The sequence below is a fragment of the Mauremys reevesii genome, linkage group 3 (assembly GCF_016161935.1).
Source record: "Mauremys reevesii isolate NIE-2019 linkage group 3, ASM1616193v1, whole genome shotgun sequence".
NCBI lineage: Eukaryota > Metazoa > Chordata > Testudines > Geoemydidae > Mauremys > Mauremys reevesii.
The window spans coordinates 106,029,800-106,052,590 of NC_052625.1; the positions used below are offsets into that span (position 1 = coordinate 106,029,800).

The 22,791-nt window shown below is 43.7% G+C and overlaps 1 protein-coding gene across 2 annotated transcripts; it reads right to left on the reverse strand.

Annotated features, from left to right (window-relative positions):
* Positions 1–1,880: 1,880 nt before the first annotated feature.
* ABRACL (ABRA C-terminal like) lies at positions 1,881–14,718 on the reverse strand. Of its 2 annotated transcripts, XM_039528578.1 has the most exons (4): positions 14,603–14,705; positions 9,397–9,436; positions 6,079–6,145; positions 1,881–2,421 (listed from the first exon to the last, which is right to left on the reverse strand). In XM_039528578.1, the coding sequence occupies exons 3-4, from the start codon at positions 6,137–6,139 to the stop codon at positions 2,237–2,239; spliced, it is 246 nt and encodes an 81-aa protein (XP_039384512.1). In that variant the 5' UTR covers positions 6,140–6,145; positions 9,397–9,436; positions 14,603–14,705; the 3' UTR covers positions 1,881–2,236. The 2 variants fall into 2 exon arrangements, with proteins under 2 accessions (XP_039384512.1, XP_039384511.1); XM_039528577.1 differs by lacking the exon at positions 9,397–9,436 and having other exon boundaries at positions 14,603–14,718.
* Between the last annotated feature and the right edge of the window lie 8,073 nt (positions 14,719–22,791).

Sequence of the window (22,791 nt, forward strand, 5' to 3'; positions counted from 1 at the left end):
CATAATATGTGGAAGTGAAAAGAGCACATATGGTATGTGCAATCTAGCATGTAGAATCATAAAATGAAAATACTGCTTTAATTGTGAAAATCTGAGTGAACTTCATTTTGCCCTGCGTGGGAAAGCATGCTTCAAATCTACAGGAAGATATGACATCTACGGAACACATCAGAAAATTTCAGCATTTTCAAACGCTTTGATACTATACATTGTATTGGTATCACGTGGAATAGAGCCACTGAAGTTTGCATATATTAAGGAGTTAGCAATGGAAATTATACTCATTTAAAGCTTTGTAAAGATTCCCTAATGACTTGTGAATTTCCTGTGCCTACAATAAAAGTAGCCTCCCACTCTTCAGGTACTTTGCACATGTAACCTGGATCAGTTTTCCTTGTATCTGAGTTACTTACCAATCTTTTACAACTCTCTGAAGATCTGGCTGCAGACGAGGATTAGAGTAGTAGACAGTCTTCTGGACTCCCTGTTGCCTGTCCCCCACACCACTACTCCTAAGTATATTAATCCCTTTAAAAATTATTAGTAAGATGGCTGTCTACCTAATAGAAGCTCTCCTTTTTCTCTCCTGCTTGGTCTAAAGTATACTTTCAGTTACTGACTTGGGATAGGATAAAGGAATAGGAGAAGCTAGTGACTTCTGTGAAAAAGTGTTAGTCACAGACTCAGACTTGGAGTCCTTCCTTTCCTGGATACTCTAATTTTGAACAAAAGTGTTTGGAGAACTCAAGTAGATAAGGCTCTTCATCCATTCCCTCCTAGATCTAAAAGTTACGGTGGAGATGGATGGAGTGAACCTAATGGAACTAGAGGCTTTCTGTAAGCAGCACATTCATTGAATAACCTGTATTTCTTAACACTTTTCAGACATACTTAAGATCGGACATGCAAATTTCTCTCTTCTCTTGAATTCCACCAGAGAAATCAAGACAAAAGTGCAAGTACCACTAAAGCCAAACCCCAGGAAGGGAGTATGGAAGTAACTCTGGGCCTGTGGGCCAGATTCACACCTTTGCCAGCACTAACTTGCACAGGGACCTAGAGGAAGCTGCTTATGATTCCCCTGTTCTGCAAAGATGCAGCCTATGAAAGGTAGCTGGGGCTACCTTAAATTGTGCTTCCCTCATCACAACTCTTATGGGGCTAGAAGCAATGGGGAATTGCTGGGTTGTAGATCCACTTCAGCCAGGCCTCCTCCTACTCAGAGGTTACAGAGGTGTGCAGAAGTGGCAGAGTTGGGGCAGGGCTGGATCAAACGGCGGGGGTTCAGTGTAGTGGGGGAGGTGAACAAGTGTGACTGCAATGCAGGGGTGAATTATTCCCATTGTGTGCTTTGCTGATGATGGAGTAAGGACCCAGTCCATTCACACAGACCACTCTGAAGCCAGCCTATATACACATCTGACTCTTTAGAACACTTTTATTTCTAAAAAACAACTTTCTTTGCTTTATTTTTGTCAGTTCAGGTTATTTTTATCTTTCTCACCAGCCAAATTTCCTGTTAAATTCATGGTGATCCATGCTGACAAGTTCACTTCTTGTTTTAGTTACACAGAAGGAATCAAATAGAATGAAGATTCCATGAAATTCATAGACAAGACTGAAGATGAACAAGCTGAACTCCTCTAATGATCAATATTGTTAATCTTTATGACCGGGGAAATCAAGCCCATTTCCTGATTTAAACAAATTCTGCAGTTCACCTCTCGTGCTCTCGCCTCCTCCCCATGGAATTTTGAAATAAAAGGTGGCATTATATTGCAAAACTATTTCCATTTCTCTAGCATCATCATTTATCCTTTTTACTTAGAGTAATTCTATTTGCTTTCTACAAATGAAAGGAAACAACAACAATTATATATATTTAGGCATGTTTTATTTTATACTTTCACTGCAGATTTTGGTTTGTAAACACAGATAAGTTACCAGTTCTGTCTCTTCTTTCAAGGTGACAATAACTGAGAGATACATTTTAAAAATGCATTACCTGAGTTAAAAAGACAGATTTTTTTGTCCTTTACCTTACAATCATTTACAGTAATGTTCACAGAAGGAATACAAAAAGGAATATTTTCCAAAATAAGACAGTCTTCTTTTTACTATAAAGTTATAGAAAAATACATCAAAACACGCTAGGATGATTTGCCTTGATCTGAAATGCCTGCATATCATTTACCTGAAACAAATTAATTAATACACAGGAGAAGTGCAAACTGCATTAATCCTGCAGTAACAAAATATCAACATTGTCATGAACACCTTGTAAAAGTAACTCTCCTGAGTAAGTAACAATCTTCCTTCGTTTTGCAGCCTTAAGAGTGCCCACTAGGGCTTCAAAGAGGTTGGCACATTTTTCATCAGCAAAGAGCACACCAAACTTCACACTCAGCTTTCCATCAGCATCTAAACCAGAGATAGGAGTGTTACAACACATGCAGATTGTCCTTCAGTTGGAGGAATATTTGAAATACAGTCAAAACACAACAGGAGACTTGGGTTGTATTTCCAGCTCAGTCAATGATCTTTTGTGTGACCTTGGCCAAGCCACTTCATCACTCTGATACTTACCTTTCTTTGTAAAGTGGGGATCTATGGATGAAAAGCACTATACAAAATTATTATTGGAGCTGTAGGAATTGATTTGTTTTAAAATAGTTTCTTGTGCTGGTTAACATTTAAAGTCCAAATTGAAAAGCTAATGTGTCCCTCCTTGTCTCACAAAAATAGCTCTCTTGAAGTGGTGCAAATTAATTTCAAAATAATCACTCAACCTACGGTCTCTCTAACAAGCAGTATAAACAAAATTTAATTAAGAGGGTTTTTTATTAAAATAAATAGAAATAAACAGTTACACTTTCATAAAGCTGGAATAGCAAACCAGATCCTAGTTGCAGACATTACTTATTTTATCATTATAGACATTTTTTTTTAAATGTAGAGTTCTAAGAACGTTAAATGTGTTATATTGCAGTGAAAAGAATAGTCTTTGTTCTAAGCAAGTTCATGGAATTTGGAAATGATTTTCAAACACGTTGAGCGACCACCTACAATAGCACTCTTCCCTTGCACCATAGAATCATAGGACTGGAAGGGACCTCAAGAGGTCATCTAGTCTAGTCCCCTGCATTTGTGGCAGGACTTAAGTATTATCTAGACAAGTGGTTCTTAACCAGGAGTCCAGAGCCCCCTGGGGGCCCTGGGCAGGTTTCAGGGAGGCCGCCAAGCCTGTACTTCTTATTTTATCATTATAGACATTTTTTTTAAAATGTAGAGTTCTAAGAACGTTAAATGTGTTATATTGCAGTGAAAAGAATAGTCTTTGTTCTAAGCAAGTTCATGGAATTTGGAAATGATTTTCAAACACGTTGAGCGACCACCTACAATAGCACTCTTCCCTTGCACCATAGAATCATAGGACTGGAAGGCACCTCAAGAGGTCATCTAGTCTAGTCCCCTGCATTTGTGGCAGGACTTAAGTATTATCTAGACAACTGGTTCTTAACCAGGAGTCCAGAGCCCCCTGGGGGCCCTGGGCCGGTGTCAGGGAGGCCGCCAAGCAGGGTCAGTGTTAGACTCACTGGGGCCCAGGGCAGAAAGCCAAAGCCTCACCACATGGGGCTGAAGCCCTGCCACCCAAGGCTGAAGCCAAATTTAGCTTCATGGGGGCCCCTGTGGCATGGGGCCCCAGGCAACTGCCCTGATTGATACCCCCTAATACCGGTCCTGGCTTTTATATGCAGAAAATCAGTTGTTGTGACAGAGGTGGGCCAAGGAGTTTTTACATCATGTTGGGGGGGCCTCAGGAAGAAAAAGGTTGAGAACCCCTAATCTAGACCATCCCTGACAGGTGTTTATCTAACCTGTTCTTAAAAATCTCCAATGACGGAGATTCCACAACCTCCCTAGTCAATTTATTCCAGTGCTTAAGTACCCTGACAGGAAGTTTTTCCTAATGTCCAACCTAAACCACCGTTGCTGCAATTTAAGCCCATTGCTTCTTGTCCTAGCCTCAGAGGTTAACAAGAACAATTTTCTCCCTTCTCCTTGTGACAACCTTTTATGAACTTGAAAACTGTTCTCATGTCCCCTCTCAGTCTTCTCTTCTCCTGACTAAACAAACCCAATTTTTTCAATCTTCCCACATAGGTCATGTTTTCTAGATTTTTAAATATTTTTGTTGCTTTTCTCTGGATTTTCTCCAATTTGTCCACATCTTTCCTGAAATGTGGCGCCCAGAACTAGACACAATACTCCAGCTGAAGCCTAATCAGCGCAGAGTAGAGTGGAAGAATTACTTCTCATATCTTGCTTACAACACTCCTGCTACTACATCCCAGAATGATGTTTGCTTTTTTTGCAACAGTGTTACACTGTTGACTCATATTTAGCTTGTGATCCACTCTGATCCCCAGATCCCTTTCCGCAGTACTCCTTCCTAGGCAGTCATTTCCCATTTTGTATGTGTGTAACTGATTGTTCCTTCCTAAATGGAGTACTTTGCATTTGTCCTTATTGAATTTCATCCTATTTACTTCAGACCGTTTCTCCAGTTTGTCCAGATTGTAGGGATATTAAAGAAGGTTTATATTAGACATGGTTTATATGAAAAATGATTTAATGATTTATTGTTAATTAATACTTTATAACTGAAGGTTCATGTTAGACGTAAATTTGTGATGATTTATTGTTAGAAATGATTTATTGTTAATTGATACCTTATAACTGAAGGTTTATGTTAGAAGTAAATTTGTGATTCCCAACATTTAGCCTCTAACCTGCAAGCCACCAGCTGTGTCTGTGTGAAGCCTGCTCAAAGAAATACTTTGTATAAAACTTGTTAAAAGTCAATTGACTCTAAGTGCCTGTTCTATAAATTGGTAACACCCCAAAAGGTAAAGAGACAGTGAAATAGATGTGATTAAGATAGAGAATGTATGCGAATGAGTGCCTAGTTTAAATAATGAATGAATGGTTAGGGAGTTACCAGCCTGAAGAATTCAGTGTTGGCCAAAGAAGGTGTCAAGTGGGATCAACCAAATGACCCCCCCCCCCCGGAGGGCAAACTGGAATCCACCCCACCACACCTCAAAGGCATTAAAAACAAATATTTATAACATGGAGCCAGCCACCTGCTGATTGATTTAGCAACAGCAGAATGAAGCAACTCTCATGGACTGACATAGAAATAAATTCCTATAAAACTGGACTCTGAAAACTGAGGACTTTGAGTCTATGGTTCTGCTGCCAGCCTCCAGGAGCATCAGATGCATCTGACACTCGGCTCCTCATGACCAAGATATCTGGCCAGTAACTTGGCATGAGCAACATCTAGGCTGGTAACTATAACATCTATACAGAACCTGAATGAATGATTGTGTGAATGAATGTATATGTGTGTGTGTGTGTGTGTGTGTGTGTGTGTGTGTGTGTGTATAAGAAATAAGTAGTAAAACAACGTTGTTTGCTTTTGTCTTTTGCTTTACTATTATATTTACAATAAATGTGGCATCTCTGCCTTATCCCTCTTAATAAGATCTTGCTGGTTTTTATTATATTGGTATAACAAGATCATTTAGAATTTTAATCCTATCCTCCAAAGCACTTGCCACCCCTCACATCTTGGTATTGTCTGCAAACTTTGTAAGTGTACCCTCTATGCCATTGTCATGCTGAATCATTATTTCAGTATTCACTTCAAAGGGAAGAGTGCTATTTCCTATAGTACCTGGGCTGACACTGGAAGACTCCCATCCAGCTAATGACCAAGGGTAAAATCCTGGCCCCACTGAATTCAATGGGAGTTTTGCCATTGATTTTAATGGAGCCAGGATTTCATTCCAAGGCCCCCAACCTGGATTGATTTATGCATGTATTTAACTTCATGCATAAGAGTAGTTCCCGTTATGCAACGTGGGTAGTTCCATTGAAGTCAAAGTTAAACATATATGTAAGTCTTTGTAGAACTGGGGCCCAGGCCTTCTTGGTTGATGAGTCATGTCACGTTCACAAGTTGACATGGTAAGGATAGACCTGTGTGATCAGTGAGATTACAGTACTTACTTTTGGTCCCCAGCCGCCGAATCTCCTCAACTAAGAGGTTAATTTCATGTTCCACATTCATTGTAGTCTACAAATAGAGTAAATGTACATTTAGATAGATATAAGGTATTAAGACCAATCCCTGCAAATTCTTTTAACTCATCTGATCTGATCCTTGCTTATAGATCTCTAGTGTTGTCAACTCTCATACTTTTATCATGACTCTCAAAATATTGATGTTTCACTCAAAGTCCCAGATTTTGGAGATGTGATTATGTGACAAGCGGGTTTCAGTATTAAAAAGAGTTGGTTTCTAGACCTCATGGTTTCAGAGGAAAGCTTGAAAATGTGACACAAATGCGCTCTGTAGGCTCAAAGCCTAGATGCCAATAAAAAAGAACCCCAAATGTATTACTTTTTTTAAATCTCATTATTTTTAGGGAGCAAGTCCTGATTTTTGAACATCTGGGCTTGACAATATTGTATATCTTTGTACACTGATGACTATTTCACCAGCCCAAGAAAGAGCCAGTGCCACACCTGAGTCCATTTCAGGCCCTTGCCTCCAGGCACAATTTATTATTCAAACACCAACCTCAAAACAAAGCAATTCATCTGACCAACTTCAGCCCCAGGAGCTTTTTCCTTGCCTGTCTCAGCCAGCTGCCCTTGAAAGATGACACATCCTTTCCTTAAATCCCCTGCTAGATCATGTGACAGGCAGGTAGCCCTTAAAACGTTCCTGACTGTTTTACCCTGTCAGTCTTCCCTGCCTCCTGCCAACCTCTCATCTTTCTGCCTGCAATATGGCATCAGTGCGGAGTCTCAGCACCTTACTTTGGGCCCACAGTCATGCATTTGTAATCTCTAATGTATTATCATGGCATTCTAATGTGAAATGCATGGCAAAGACTTAATAGCTGTGCCTGCCCTAAAAGAGGTTTTCCCCCTAAGATTTCCCACAATTACTATAGCTAGTGCAGCTCCACCAGTGGGAGCAACCTTGTGAGCACTCTAGAAAAGGCTCCAGGCAGTCACTGGTGTTTTCAGCTCCACAGGCCAGATCATCAAGTGGTATAAATTATTGTTGTTCCATTGAAGTCAATGGAGCTAAGCCAATTTACTTGAGTTGAGGATCTGACCCAAACTAATCTAATCCTGCTCAGGGCAGGTTTACACAACATGGGGGGTTAAAAGGCCAGTGATCACTGGTACTTTATCTGCACTGGTACTTCCACCTTACTATTGCCAGTGAACTGAACTGGTTTTAGCAGTGCTGGGAAATGTTAGACAAATGCCCTAATCTCAATGATGCCAATATTTACTTTAATTCACAGTGACCCCAAAGAACTATTAAAAGACAAAATTTGCCTCTGGATATGTTTTGTAAGACTCTCTTGGCCCACTGAAATGCAACTTCCTTTGCCGTGAAATATGGCAACAATCAATGCTATACAATAGTTTAGGGCAGGAAGTGAAGAATAACTTATTTGGTAAACAGACCGTAATTACCCAAATTGTTATTTGGCCAAAATACCAGGGTTAATAACCCTGTGCTTTTGAAAAATGGCATGGGATTTATAATGTGCACAAGTTTTCAGGGTCTCTTGCACCCCATTTAAAAGGCAGTGGCAATACGACCTTGCACCATGCTGATACATTACTTGATGCAGAGGTCCACCTACTAAATCGACATCATTTCTTGGGGCACCTAGCATTTTCTAGGCAGTCACCACCAACAAATTAAGTAGGTTTGACCCTGCTTAGTCGGTAATAGTTGAAAAGATCACAATGTAGTGTAGTGTGATGTACATCAACCAGCAAGTACGAAGAAACCTGACTGGGCAAGTGCGATAAGGGTTATTTTGAGATGCAAACTGCACATCTCACTAGAATCTGACACCTTGCATGGGTCCAGTGGACATGGCCAGTTCCTGGAAGATAGATGGGGACCATTGCCTCTCTGCCAGGAATGGCATGGAAGTACTTTATATGCTAAAACTCCAGAACTTTTATGGGAAATGCTTAACCCTTTTGACTGTGTCTTATCAAATAGTCAGAAGACAGTGATGGTCAGAATAGGTTTTATTATTTTATTATTTAGCAGATTTGTTCCATGTGTGTATTAAGAGTGAGATCAATTCTCTGTTGACCTGACAACAGTAAGTTTATATTACTTTTAAACTCCTGTTAGCCCAGCAAAGCAAATTCCACTATGGAAGCATGGATGGGGTTCTTCTCTCTCTCTGTCATGCACCAAAAGAATCTTAAGCTTAGTCCCACTTTCAGATCCTTTATTACACATGCAAGAGCAAGGGACAAAATGTGACTTTCAGACCCCAGATTCAGTTTGCAAACTTGGTATCTAGAAAAAAATAATCTTTGTTCATATAAAGTGAGCAAGTTTGGCATGGAGTCATTGAGACAATAAATATGGGAGGCACCCCATTATGCTAGTTTTTCAGTGTTATATAACTCCTTCCTCTTGTGTTAAAAGTGTATTAGAAAAGCCAGCTCCACCAACTTTATGGCTTTATAGGAAGCTAGGCTCCTCACATGTGCATGGGTTAAGGGGATTTGGCACACACAACCTCTTCCAGCCTACTTTTCCTCCCTAAAACATGATAATATGACTGATCATGAATATGCAAGTGGATATTAGCAAGTGCTGAACAATATTCCAACAGCAGATGCTGCACTGCTACCACCTCTTCAAAACGTGTTTAAAATTAAATGGCAACATGATATCAAAGTTCTAATTATATTAGCTGATGGAGCAAATGAATTCTTCAAACTTGATGTTTCATTTTTTTTTTTAATTTAAAGTGATGGCAAAGTGCTTTGCATTGTACAAGACACAGAAGACAACATACCCCAAGTCCCAAAGAGCTTACAGCCTAAGAGCTGATCCTTCAAACATTACCAAGTGTAGTGCTTGATACTGTAAGTAGTTTCCTTGACTGAGTCTGAACTACTTCTTTATGCAAAATTCCCATGAAAAGTCAAAAGAGATTGTATAAGGTGTGCATAACTGGAAGAATGGACACAAAGTTATTATTTTAAGCAATATGTAGATATTATTCACTTTACTTTGGAATAAATCCTCCATGCCAAATGTCAAAGCAAATGTCAACTCTAACATTCATTACACTAGCGCTGTGTGTGGCATCCAACATGATTTTCACCAGGTATTAGGAAAACAAAATTTCACTTTGCATCCTGGAAATTTGCCTAGCAGAAGAGTGTAATATTATTTTGCCTGCACACCTGGAAATATGTTGTCAGTGCCTCTCTGTGCCTCAGTTTTCCCATCCGTAAAATGGGGATAATGATACTTACCTCCTTCGTATAGTTCTTTGAGATCTACTGATGAAAAACACTGTAGAAAAACTAGGTTTTATTATTGTAATCACTTGTACATTGTTTTTATCACCAAAAATATGTCTAAAGTATCTGATGTTACAGCTACTCAGTGTAATGCTATGTTAGATTAAAAGCCTGAACCTGTTCCCACTGAAGTGGGAATGTCCACTACACTTTCAATTAACTTCAGTAGAATCAGGATTGGACCTACCTGGTCAAGCTTTATGATGTTTGTATTTACTGAGATATGCTGGTGTAAGGTTTATGACTACTGCTCATCTAGTGCTAAAACTATTACAATTCAATGGCAAAAATGTATGTTAATTCAGAGTTAAGGTTGCTTAGTGATAGGTCGTCCCCTGGCAGAATGCTCAATTTAGCAAACTCAAACGTCTGAAAACCAAGAAATGCACAGTTAAGGTTGCCAATACAACCTTAACCTCTTTCCGCACTGCCCCGGTATGCCCTGTTAACACCCATACATTTTCTCTGCTAATCCCACAGTTGCTGAAATGTTTGCGCTTTGCTCAACTCAACTTTCTGCAAAAGAACGACATACCACCAACTGAAGGACAGCCATGTTACCATGGAATAGTGTTCCTGGTCGTGTTTCAGAATAGTTGGATGGTGGAGCTTGTGACAGGACACCTGAGAGAAATCACAGGAGGGGTTTCTGTTCCAAAATACTGACAGTTTTAGGTTTGAGAGAAAGATCCTCTGAACCTTTTTCAACAAATGTACCCCAGAGGTGTCAGAACTTGTATTTTTCATTGTCATACCGTACACCTTTTCTGGTCAGCCACAAACCCTCCCATTTCCTATTTAATGTTCTTCCAACACTTCTTCCATATTGTTGCTGTAGCAATTTTTTCAGAAAGCAACATGAAGTATTACATCTGAAGGTATACATGAGAGGCATACAGGCATAAAGGATCAGATACTGCCTTGGGTAAAACTCAACAGACTGAAACCATTTTGACATGCATTACATCAATAATTTGATCTTTAGCTCTGAGCTAAACTTCCCACCTAGAAACTTTTTGAAAAATAGCTATTTTTTTTCAGGGTTTATATCTTTGCAACCCATAGCTCAAATGACCCCAAACTTGGGTCACTAACTCTACCCTGCACCCTGCTGAGGCACCAAATTTCAAAGAAATACAACTAAGGCCTTATTGGCCTCCAGGAGCTATCAACTTTTGAATATTTCCTGTTTGCCCAGCGGCATGGACCATGCGGATGTGATCGCTGTAAGGGCAGGCAAATCCGTTCTATCAGCGCTCCGTTACAGAAGATGAAATTCAGAATCCTTTTTAAAAATCTCCAGACAGACGCCATAGCAGGGACTCAGCGCACTGCAGCGTGCCAAAGAATCAAATGGATGCGCATGGACTGGAGGACTGAAGCTATCCTCAAACACAGTGTCGGCAATCTACTCACCCACCCGGTAAAACAATCCTCTGACTGCAGCACTCAACACCAACATCATGGCAATCCATCCTCATCATCAGCATAAGCTGATAAATCCATCCTCATCATCAGCCTCAGCTGATGGTACAACATCAGCCTATTGGCCCTAATTTTTCTGGTGGATGGATGGTAACCATCCTCATCATAGCAACAGGGGCTGAGCTCCATCAGCCCCCACCCTTCATGTGTAAAGAAAGATTCAGTTGCCCCTGGACTAGCAGTGGGATGCTGGGCTTCTCTCCTACACACTGCTTAATGTCCTGTCTGGACTATCATAGCAGCTGGAGGCTGCCTTCCACTCATTTCTCACTAACAAGTCAGTGTGTCTTATTCCTGCATTCTTTATTAATTCATCACACAAGTGGGGACAATGCTACGGTAGCCAAGAAAGGCTGGGGAAGAACGGAATCAACAGGTGGTGTGAATAGCATACAGATAATAATTTCTGCAGGCTCTGACACAGAGCAGCTGTGCTCTCTGGTTCATATTAGGCAGCACTGATTCTATTTTTAGATACAGCTAATGGTACAAAACAATGGAAGGTGCAATATGGGACTGGTAGCCATGATCATCCTCAGTTCCAATTTATGGAAGGGTTTGGATGGTGCAATATGGCTAGTAGCCATCTCTGCTGTCATGCAACTAGTCAAGCTCCATGATTGCCATGCTATGGCATCTGCCAGGGCAATCCAGTGATTTTTGCCCCATCAGGCACTGGGATCTCAACGCCCAGAGATTTTATAAATTCTAAGCCTGTCAGTTTTTAGAGGACTTAGAAAGGTCATCTGTTAAACTGAAGTCATGATGCAACCTCAAGTAGAGTGGCAATATACTGCACCACTATAAAAACAGAGAAGTCCCTGCCCCAAAGAGCTTATAGTCAAATGGAACTGGTGGATGTGTGAAGGGTTTGCACATGGGTTGAGGTGCATGGGTCAAACTGGGGGTATTGGGATGCACTGGCAGAGCTGGGGGTGCAGGAAGGTTGGGGTGCACTGGCAGAGCTGTGGGGTGCAGGCGGTTGGGATGCATTAGCAGAGCTGTGGGGTGCAGGAAGGTTGGGGTGCATGGGTCAAACTGTGGGGGGATTGGGATGCATTGGCAGAGCTGCAGGTGCAGGGATGGGGTGCACAAGCAGAGTGGGGGGGTGCAAGGACTCCCTCACCTCTCTTCCCTCCTCTACCCACATTCTCCTAAGCCCACTCCTTTTGCTGCAGCCCCAAACCGCTCTCCCCCTGTTTCTCCAATCCTCCACCCCCTAATACCACTCCCCTCTCCTCTAATTTTTTCCCCAAAATACTTTGATTACATTCCCCCACCTCCAAATAAAATTGCCACCCATGACTGACAAATTGCAGCAACCTCCGGCCACTCAGTGCATAACTCCTTTTGTCTCAGGTAGGGGCTTGTCATTAATTTATGCTTAGTTATATTAATTGAAGGCTGAGTTCACCGCTATCAATTTCAATGAGGCATGTCATTCATCCAGTCTTTAGTAGCTTTCAGTTTAACAGTACAAGGCGGCAGAGGGAATCTTGGGTTTTGAGGTGTGCGTGTAGAGGACTGTAACTAAGGAACCTCTCAGTCAAATGATCCCAAATTTGCATCACTAATGCTATCCAGTGCCCCCTGAGGCACACCAAATTTCCAAGCAAGCTGATTAACCAATCGGATTTTAGAGCACTAGTAAGCGTCGCGCTTTAAAGCATATAAAACAGCAGGAATGGAAACAGGTCTAGTCATTTTTCTTATTGGTGTAGGCCTATTTTAAAAAATGTACATGAAATAACACTCTCAATTTAGGTCCCCCAAAGATTTAGTGGGGGCCATGCACTACCTTGTGTAAAACTTGACAGACTGAGACCATCTTGACTAGTGTGACCAGATGTCCCAATTTTTATAAGGACAGTCCTGATATTTGGGGCTTTTTTTTATATGATCTCCTATTACCCCCCCACCCTGTCCCGATTTTTCACACTTGCTATTGTCACCCTAATCTTGACCCACATCACATCAGCAGTTTGATCCAAAAGACTGTGCAAAAGACCAAACAAAAAAAAAACCCAAACACACACACCACCTGGAAACTTTTTGAAACATTGCTATTTATTTCAAGACAGGGTCTCTGGAACACCAAGCTCAAATGACTCTAAATTTGTATCATTAACCCTACCCTGCAACTTCTCGAGGCACACCAAATTTCAAAGGAATCTGACTAAGCATGTCAATTATAGAGGACTTAGAAAGATCCATCTTTAAACAGAAATTATGATGCAACCTTAACTATAGTGGCACCACTGCAGCACCATGATAATGCCAAAGTTCCAATGCTGCTTGAAGATCTGCTAGCAGGAACTGTGTTTCCTCACTGAATCCCGCTGAAGTCAATACAACTCATGAGTGCAAGGGACCTTGTTAGAAGATTCTGTTACAGGATCAGAGTGTAAGATGTCTATTTCAAGAGACCATCCCTTTGAGCAAAATTTTTAAACATAACAATTAAAAAGAAGGCATACCGAGAATGCAGTAAAATGATTTCTTTTTCTGACCAACCTGTCTGCTGACCTTTAAACTCAAGGCTGTGAGATCTGCCAACTCGCATGAGGCAGAGATTTCTTTTGAGTGTTGTTGTAAATGGCTTATTGAAACACAAGCAGAAAAGCTCTTCCCCCAAAGGAGATGCTTCAAAAACTGCTAAAAACCCTCTCCAAATGAGTCAGACTTGGCAGGGAACTCTGGTGGTCTTACAAATTTGTCAATTTAGTTTTAAACAAACATGCATTTGGTCCCTGTTTGTGTTTAAAGGGCCGTAAGCGCACATTCCTTTGCATTAGCTTAGTGCTCAGTAAATAATAGGTCTGCATGTGGAGAATGACTAACTTCCTTCCTGGTGTATACCACACACCCTATTTGGTCATGGTGCCTCTCTTGGAGTAGCGTAGGGCAATCGAGTATAGGCACTAGCCATACTTCATCCCGTGCGCTTTGCCTTCCTGCTGCCTCCAGATTCCGCTCTCTCCTGCATAGTCCCTCCTATGCATAATTAGCAACAAACCGCGTTTGTCTCCCGCCTAGCCAGGCAGCATGTATCAGCAATGCAATGCAGCAGCCGGTGGGAGGCCAGGGGGTGCGGGGCGTGGAGAGTAGGACCTGGTGGGGTTGTGACAAGCCAAGGCAGCAGCAGCGCCCCAAAGTACAGACCCGGAGGGGACACGGTGACCGCACATTCCTTTGCCCTCGGCTGGAAAGAGCCTCATGGACTTTGAACCCCGACGCTGCGGACCGAGTCTGCCCTCCAGGGCGCGCGCGGGCAGCCCCTCTGCTCCATCCCGGGAGCGGCAGGGCGGGCAGAGGAATGTGGCCTCCCCGGAGCTGGGACTGAGCGTGCGACCGGCACAGCAGGTTGATCGCACCCCAGGCTTGTGCAGTGCGGTGTCACATGGGTCCCGGCTGCGGAAGCGCTGCCCGCAGGGCGCTGCCAGCCCCTTTCACTGCCGCGGGCTCCCCCGGGAACAGAGACATCGGCGCGCTGTGCTCCGGCCCCCAGGGACGCCACAGCCCCTGCCCCGCCAGCGGGCTCCCTTGGCGCGGCTCTGCAGTCACTCAGCGGCCGCGTGCGGGGAAGGCTCGGTGTGCAAAGCCCAGCCCCCTGCCCCTCCTCCCCGGGCACAGTGCCCCCCGCGGCTTGGGGTGCCGGGCAGGTTCCACTCACCCGGTTATCTGCCCGCCCGGCGGCTTTTCGTGCCGTAATCAGAAGGGAGCCCTCTTGGAGCGGCCTGAGATGCTGAGTGCAGGAGGAGGAAGTGGTGGCTGGGGGAGGGAGGCAGAGAGAGCTGCAACAAGTATATTTCAAATGCAGGGAGAAAGTGCCGCCCACATGAATGGGGAAGCCTATGAGGATGGCGGGGGTGGGGGGGGACGGGGACATGGGGAGAGAGTGGGATTCAACACAGAGTCTGCCTTTGTACAGTCCCAGCTCAAGAGGTCATGCAGGGGCTATTGCTCCCCCCAGCAGCCTCTCTCCCTGCTCTCTTTTGTTGTCTGCTGCAGGAGATTCCCCCCCCCCCCCAAGGTGACTTCCAGGAGGTTTAAGCACAGTGCTGCCTGGAGGCCAGGTCTGGGACTTGTAGGACAAACTAAATCATCCATCCACATGCCTATTTAACATCAGACTTTCAAGCAGCAGCTACAAAACCAAGTGGGGAGGGGGTCAGGATACAATGACAACAAAAGGAATAAGATGACTTAAATCACTTTTTTTGTTCTTTCTTGACTGGCATTTATTCTGTAATATATTTTTCTATGTTGCCTTGGTGTAGGATTGCCTTTACCTCACCACTACACTTGCACCATCACTGGACCCCATAACACACAGTCATTAGGCTGACACAGAGCTGTCAGCCAGACACTGCTAGGTGAATTAACTCAGCCATTGAAAAGGATGCCAGAAACATCAGCTCCAGGCAAGTCTCTAAGCTCTCCCATTGTGCAGGGATTTTTTTTATGTTGATATTTTTTATTAACTTGCCATCCACTTTTTTGCAGGCGTAGAGGCAATTTTTGGCTAGAGCCGGTCAGGGAAATAATGTACTATTTCCTACACAAACTCAAGGAACTTTGCATTCATTAGCTGACAGATAAGCCCTAACAAAATGAAATATTATTATTTATATAGCATCCAAAGATGTGCTGTGCTTTACAGACATAAGAACCCAAGTCAATGCCCCCAAAGAACTTACAGTCTACTTAAGCAATCTACAGGCAAAGAAGAAGGGATACAATGCAAGATTTCCTGTCTCTCCCATGGTGTGCTATCGAAAATGTAACTTTTCCCCTTCTCTTCATATATTTGGAGAAATAAAGGTTTGTTTTGTGTGCAGTCCTCCAACATTGTGAAAAATGTATTGGGTTTGGACCAAAAGCCCCAGATGGTTGCCCATGCCTCTGCTTATCTATCAGTTTGTTCTACTAGATATGAAAATGGATATGATTCATAGATTTTCAGGCCAGCAGGGACCAATATGATCATGTAGTCTGACCCCCTGCATAATGTTGGCCATAGAACCTCCCCTAGCAATTTCTGCATAAAGCTAATAACTAAGGCTACGTTTTAGTCATGGGTATTTTTAGTAGAAGTCATGGACAGGTAAAAAAAATTCACCTCCCATGACCTTCCATGACTTGTACTATATACCCCTAAAACTTGGGTGATCGGGGGGGGGGGGGCAGGGCACCGTGTGTGCCCACACCCAAACTCCTGCTGCTGCTGGGGCTGGGGACGCGGTGGCCTGAGACTGCCCAAGCAGCAGCCAGTGAGGCTGGCCCAGGGACTGCCCGAGCTGCTCAGGCAGCCCCTGGGCCAGCCACACCAACCACTGCAGAAGTCACAGAGGTCCCAGAAAGTCACGGACAAACTCCGTGACAAACTCACAGCCTTACTCATAATTTCTGTTTGAGCTGTAATTCTTTTAAACAGATACCCAGGCTTCCTTTCAAGGCTTCAAGTAATGGAGAATCTGCCACATCCCTAAGATAGGTCTCTAACATAATAGAAAAGTAGAACATCATTTCCACAGAGAACAAAGAAAACTTACTGGCTGCAGATCTGAGAAACAGACTGACAGTAAGTCAGTGATGTCTCAGAGATGTGATGAAGGCAAGCAAGAATCTAGAGACTGTTGCAGTTGGAAATAGAGGAATAATATTGTTGGTTGGGCCACATCAGTCTCTCAGAAAAATAGCGTTTATAAAGTTTTTTCAGCTGAGAAATCAGAACAAGAATATTCTGAAGTTGCAGTAGCACCTTGAACTAGAAATTTTATATGAGCTTTTAAAGTGATTGCTCCACTGTCACTGCTACCTTAGCCTGGATTGCAACCCAATAGCCTGACCATAGGTTGGGGGCTGGATTTTGTCCCACTCTTCTACCATGCAGGAGACTCGCACAAAGCCAATTACTTTGGCTTTATGCTAGTTCCAGAAGATCATCTTCTTTCTTTATGCTGCTGCAACCTGAGGTGCATAGGGCATCCAACAATTTCCCGCAGTTATTTCAGTTCTATGATGGTCTGTAAGGCTTCTGATTGTCTTATTGATGGATTTGGCTTCTTTCTCTGTTGTGCTGCATAATGTTGTTCTAGGTCACCCTCTTAGTCTCTTTTCAGGTGGTGACCCTATTATCACGTGTTGTGTAAGTCGTGTTGGTGGCATCCTTAAAGTGTATCCTAAATATTTCCACTGTCTTCTTACTTACATAAGTTACATAAGAATGGCCATACTGGGTCAGACCAAAGGTCCATCTAGTCCAGTATCCTGTCTTCTGACAGTGGCCAATGCCAGGTGCTTCAGAGGGAATGAACAGACAAGGTAATCTAGTCATTAAGTGATTCATCCCCTGTCATCCATTCCCAGCTACTGGCAAACAGAGGCTAGGGACACCATCAGTGGCTATTAGCCACTGATCGACATATCCTCTATGAATTTATCTAGTTCTTTTTTTAAGATCCTTTTTTTTTGAAGATGCTTTTTGAAGATTACTGATGCTTTAAGCTGATTTCCTCTCCTTAGAATTTCTGATGCTTCAAGAAACTCTTTCCAATGAACTCTGAAGATCTTTCACACACATTTACTGGACCTCTTCCCTATTATAGGACAAACTTTTTTTATTTCAAATGTGGCTGTTTGTTTGTTTGTTTAACTTCAAGGCCCAACATGCATGCTGAATTGTTGATATTTGTGGGGTGATTGCTGTACTTTGGGTCCCTCTGAGCACTTTATGGGACCACTGAAGCAGATAACAAAAGATATGCAGGAAAGAGGCTGACAGTAGTGGCCCCATTTCCCTCTTAAAAGTCATCATGTAAGGGAGAGTAAGCATGGCTGACCAACCTCAGGAAAACAGAGAAACCAGAAATAGAAAAGCTAGTTACTGTCCACCATCTTGGACACTGATTTCTGCCAACATTTACATGAGTAATCCCATTGAGTTACATGGATCACTCACATGCACAGTTACTCACATGTATGTTTGAAGGATTAGTTTATAAAGTAGGTTTCTCTTTAGAAGTTGCCTCAGTGCAGCCCTGCCCTTGCCCATATTCACATCCCATTATATGCTTCTGGGGAATTCATCCCTCCTTCTCCCTAAATTTAGCAGTATAACTCTTTTCCTGTTGGATGAGAAAAGGAGGACGTGTCTTCCTCAGGGACCCCTTAAAATCTGATGTAGATTACCAAGGCAACTTGCCTTTTGTCTAACCTAAGCATAAATCTCTCTCAGGAATGAAGAAAGTGTTCCACTTGAGTGCAGATTGCAAGATTGGCCCATAATTGTAGTAATACAGTAGAGAGCTAAAAGAGCTTCAGGATGACCCTAAATGTACGCTTGGTGGACGTCACTTGAAATCTATAAAACTGAAGTTGAAGCCTGTCTAATTGTGCATGAAGACAGAGTTGGTAGAGACTGTGTTTGCGTGGGTGGCCTTTATGTGTAGCAGGGTATGGGGTATGATGTGTTTTTCAGGAAGTGTTGATATTATGGGTGCTGATTGGGGTATAGTGTTTGGGGACAAGAGTGTATGAAGGAAGGGCATTGTGAGATGTTTCAATTACTGGCTGTATCTATCTAAGGTACTTATATGACTCTCTCTACTGTAATATCTCAGCATCTCACATATTTTAATGTATTCATCCTCCTATCACCTCTATGAGGTAGGGAAGTGCTATCATTCCCATTTACAGATGGGGACCTGAGGCACAGAGAAACCAAGTGGCTTGCTCAAGGTCATATCACAAGTCCGCAGTAGAGCAAGGAAGTGAACCATACTCTTTTGAGTCACCAGCTAGCACCCTAACCGCAGACTGAGACTGCTTCTCTACTTCACACACTCAGCTCTCTCTGTTAAGCAAGTGCCTTCTCCACCCAGGTATCACTTGTACTTCTTCAGAAAATTGACAAGCTTGCTCTGCATACAGTTGTCAACTAATGGTAATAGTGATGACATTTACATTAATATTACTATTTCACCTCAAATTCTTCTATGAATTTAATATTTGTATTTATTAGCTTGACATAAATTGCCTTCTTAGTGCTCAAGCATTAATTATGACTCATGACAGAAGTGCCTCAAATCTTTGTCTGAAGGAAATCTTATTGAAATACAACCAGGGCTGGCTCTAGGCACCAGCGCTCCAAGCATGTGCTTGGGGCAGCACTTTCCAAGGGGCAGCACTCTGGCTTCCTTTTTTTGTTGTTGTTGCTTGGGGCACAAAAGCTAGAAGCCGGCCCTGAGTGGAGGTGAGCTGCGGCGGTGGGGGGTGCGAGGAGGGCCGCAGGAAGTAACCTGGGGGGGGGGGCAGAGGAACCGCTCCCCCTGCAGCTCACCTCTGTTCCACTGCCACCTGCTCCCCCGAGTGTGCCGCCACTCCGCTTCTCCCCCATCCCTCCCAGGCTTGCCACACAAATCAGCTGTTTTGCAGCAAGCCTGGGAGGGAGGGGGGAGAAGCAGAGCAGCGGCGGTGCGCTCAGGGGAGCAGGCGGAGCGGAGGTGAGCTGCGGCGGTGGGGGGCACGGGGAGGGCCGCAGAAAGTAACCCTGGGGGGACAGAGGAACCGCTCCCCCCCCAGCTCACCTCCACCTCCTCACCCAAGTGTGCCGCCGCTCCATTTCACCCCCCTCCATCCCAGGGAAGGAGGGGTAGGAGGGGAAATGTGGCACGCCCGGGGGAGGAGGCGGGGCTGGGGATTTGGGGAAGGGGTTGGAATGGGGCAGGGAAGGGGTGGAATTGGGGTGGGGCCAGGGTGGGGTGCGGGAAATTTTTTTTGCTTGGGGCGGCAAAAAATTTGGAGCTGGCCCTGAATACAACAGAACTCTGACTGGGTGTTTGTCAAGACTGATTTATTTAACATGTGAAACCTTGTTATGGCAAAAGTCATTACATTTCATTTTTGTCAGAAAATGTCAAGCCCAGCTACTGGCCATGGGAGCATATTTCACAGCCATCCAGAGACCTATGAGTGGAAGGAGACATGAGAAGATTTCTGTCACTGGATTTATTGGAGTTGGTTGCTGTTCAATGCACTGATTTTGAGAAGTGCTAAACACCCACGATTCCCACTGAAGTTGTGATGCTGAACACCTCCAAAATTGAGCCTTAATTCAACAAGTATGTTTATAATTGCCGTTTTAACATTCACGATACTGCATCATCTCGATCAAACATATCTCTGTGATCCTCTGTGTTTTATCCTGCTGTCATGAAGGAGGCATTTTAATGGATTCCATTTCTAGGGATACATTTTTTAGGGTCAAACTTTTATCTAGTGTATTAGGAACTCTCTTTTTCTGGTTTCAGAGTAGCAGCCGTGTTAGTCTGTATCCGCAAAAAAAACAGGAATACTTGTGGCACCTTAAAGAAGTGAGCTTTCATGAGCTGCAGCTCACTTCTTCTATGCATCCGAAGAAGTGAGCTGCAGCTCACGAAAGCTCATGCTAAAATAAATGTGTTAGTCTTTAAGGTGCCACAAGTACTCCTGTTCTCTTTTTCTGTTAAGTCAAAATGCAATGTCAATTTTGAAATCTAAACTAAAAGACTAAGATCTAAAATGTATGCTGTCACAGCTCTGTCAGCTTCATTGGATCATATATCAGAGGGGTAGCCGTGTTAGTCTGGATCTGTAAAAAGCAACAAAGAGTCCTGTGGCACCTTATAGACTAACAGATGTATTGGAGCATAAGCTTTCGTGGGTGAATACTCACTTCATCAGACGCATGTAATGGAAATTTCCAGAGGCAGGTATAAATATGCAGGCCAGAATCAGTCTGGAGATAATAAGGTTAGTTCAATCAGGGAGGATGAGGCCAGTATTGGTCCCAGTTTGTATTGTTTGAAACAAAGGGATAAAGAGCACTGGTCAGAACCAGGTATAACTTCCCACAGAGCTCTCTGAGTGCACAACAAGATTGACCCAATAGTCTAGCAGATGCCTGTAATGAAGCCCCCAAAAGGCCAAATTGGGGGTCGGTGGGGAAAGAGTGAATAGTAGATAAATACCTACTAGGGGCCTAAGATGAGAACTTGTGACCAAATAAATTATTTAAACCTAAGTAAAAGGCCAATTAAATTGTCTTCTGCATCACCTTTCTCAAGTTTCATGTGTTCTTCATCTTTAAAATAAATGGTGTCTGTAGTGAGGGAGAGTGAGGGACCACTACACTCCCCCTCATGGGTGGAGCAGAATCTGCCTTGCCCCCGGCACCGGAAGTCCTGGGGCAGGACAGGAAATATAAAAGGAGAGCCCTGGAGCTCAGTTGGGGCTGGACCACCAGAAGGAGCAGAGATTTTTGCAGGATCCCGCAATAGCCCCTGAGTAGAGCCACACTTTGTGGTCGGAGGAGATGGACAAGTATCCCAAGGAGCTGCCAGGACCGCCATCTGATGAATGCCCCAAGGAGCAATGGGGACTGCCAGTGGCTGAGTATCCTGAGGAAACAGAGGACCTTTGGACTACAGAGCCCTATAGACGCGATAAATCGATCCCCGAGCGCTCTCCCATCGACTCCTGTACTCCACCAGAGTGAGAGGCGCAGGCAGAGTCGATGGGGGAGCAGCAGTAGTTGACTCATCACGGTGAAGACACCACGGTAAGTGGATCTAAGTACGTCTACTTCAGCTATGTTATTCATGTAGCTGAAGTTGCGTAACTTAGATCGATCTCCTCCCTCCCTCCACTCCCCCAGTGTAGACCAGGCCTCATAGACTGTTATTTACTGTCTGTCCCAACCAGAAGGCTCTGGGCTAAAGACTGTTTGTGGCTCAGCCCTGCCCGGTGTTATCTATTTGAATTTGTAGTTAGTTTCACTGAAAGTGAAAGCTGCTGATTTAGTCAACTTTATAGGTTGTGACAGACCCAGACCAGTGGGGTACAGGAGTCTGATAAAAGGCAAATATACTGGCCACTGGATGAACAATTTTCTGTTCCCTGAGTGACCAGAGCAAGGGCTGCCCTAGAGCAATCAGGAACCTGCTAGAACCAATTAAGATAGGCAAGCTAATCAAGACACCTGGAGCCAATTAAGAACTTTCTAGAATCAATTATGGCAGGCAGGCTAATCAGGACACCTGGTTTAAAACGGACCTCCCATCAGTTAGTAGGGGTGTGTGCGAGAAGCTGGGAGCAAGAGGCACTAGGACAGGGGTTGGCAACTGTTCAGAAGTGCTGTGCCAAGTCTTCATTTATTCACTCTGATTTAAGGTTTTGCGTGCCAGTAATGCATTTTAACGTTTTTAGACGATCTCTTTCTATAAGTCTATAATAAACTATTGTTGTATGTAAAGTAAATAAGGTTTTTTAAATGTTTAAGAAGCTTCATTTAAAATTAAATTAAAATGCAGAGCTCCCCGGACCGGTGGCCAGGACCTGGGCAGTGTGAGTGCCACTGAAAATCAGCTCACATGCCGCCTTCGGCACCCGTGCCATAGGTTGCCTACCCCTGCACTAGGAGCTGAGAGTGAGAAGGCATATTGCTGGAGGACTGAGGAGTACCAACATTATCAGACACCAGGAGAAAGGTCCTGTGGTGAGGATAAAGAAGGTGTTGGGAGGAGGCCATGGGGAAGTAGCCCAGGGAGTTGTAGCTGTCGCACAGCTGTACCAGGAGGCACTATAGACAGCTGCAGTCCACAGGGCCCTGGTCTGGAACCCGGAGTAGAGAGCGGGCCTGGCTTCCCCCAAATCTCCCAACTCCTGATCAGACACAGGAGGAATTGACCTGGACTCTGGCTTCTACCAGAGGGAAAGGTCTCTGGGCTGTTTCCTGACCCACATGGTGAATCTCTGAGGCGAACAAATCCGCCAATAAGTGCAGGACCCACCAAGGTAGAGAAGGAACTTTGTCACAAT

Bases quoted from the DNA above. Each gene is read 5' to 3' on its own strand.
- ABRACL (XM_039528577.1), bottom strand. From the start codon at position 6,139: ATGAATGTGGAACATGAAATTAACCTCTTAGTTGAGGAGATTCGGCGG. The intron at 2,422-6,078 runs GTAAGTACTGTA...TCTCTGGTTTAG, and splicing joins TCGGCGGCTGGGGACCAAAA to ATGCTGATGGAAAGCTGAGT.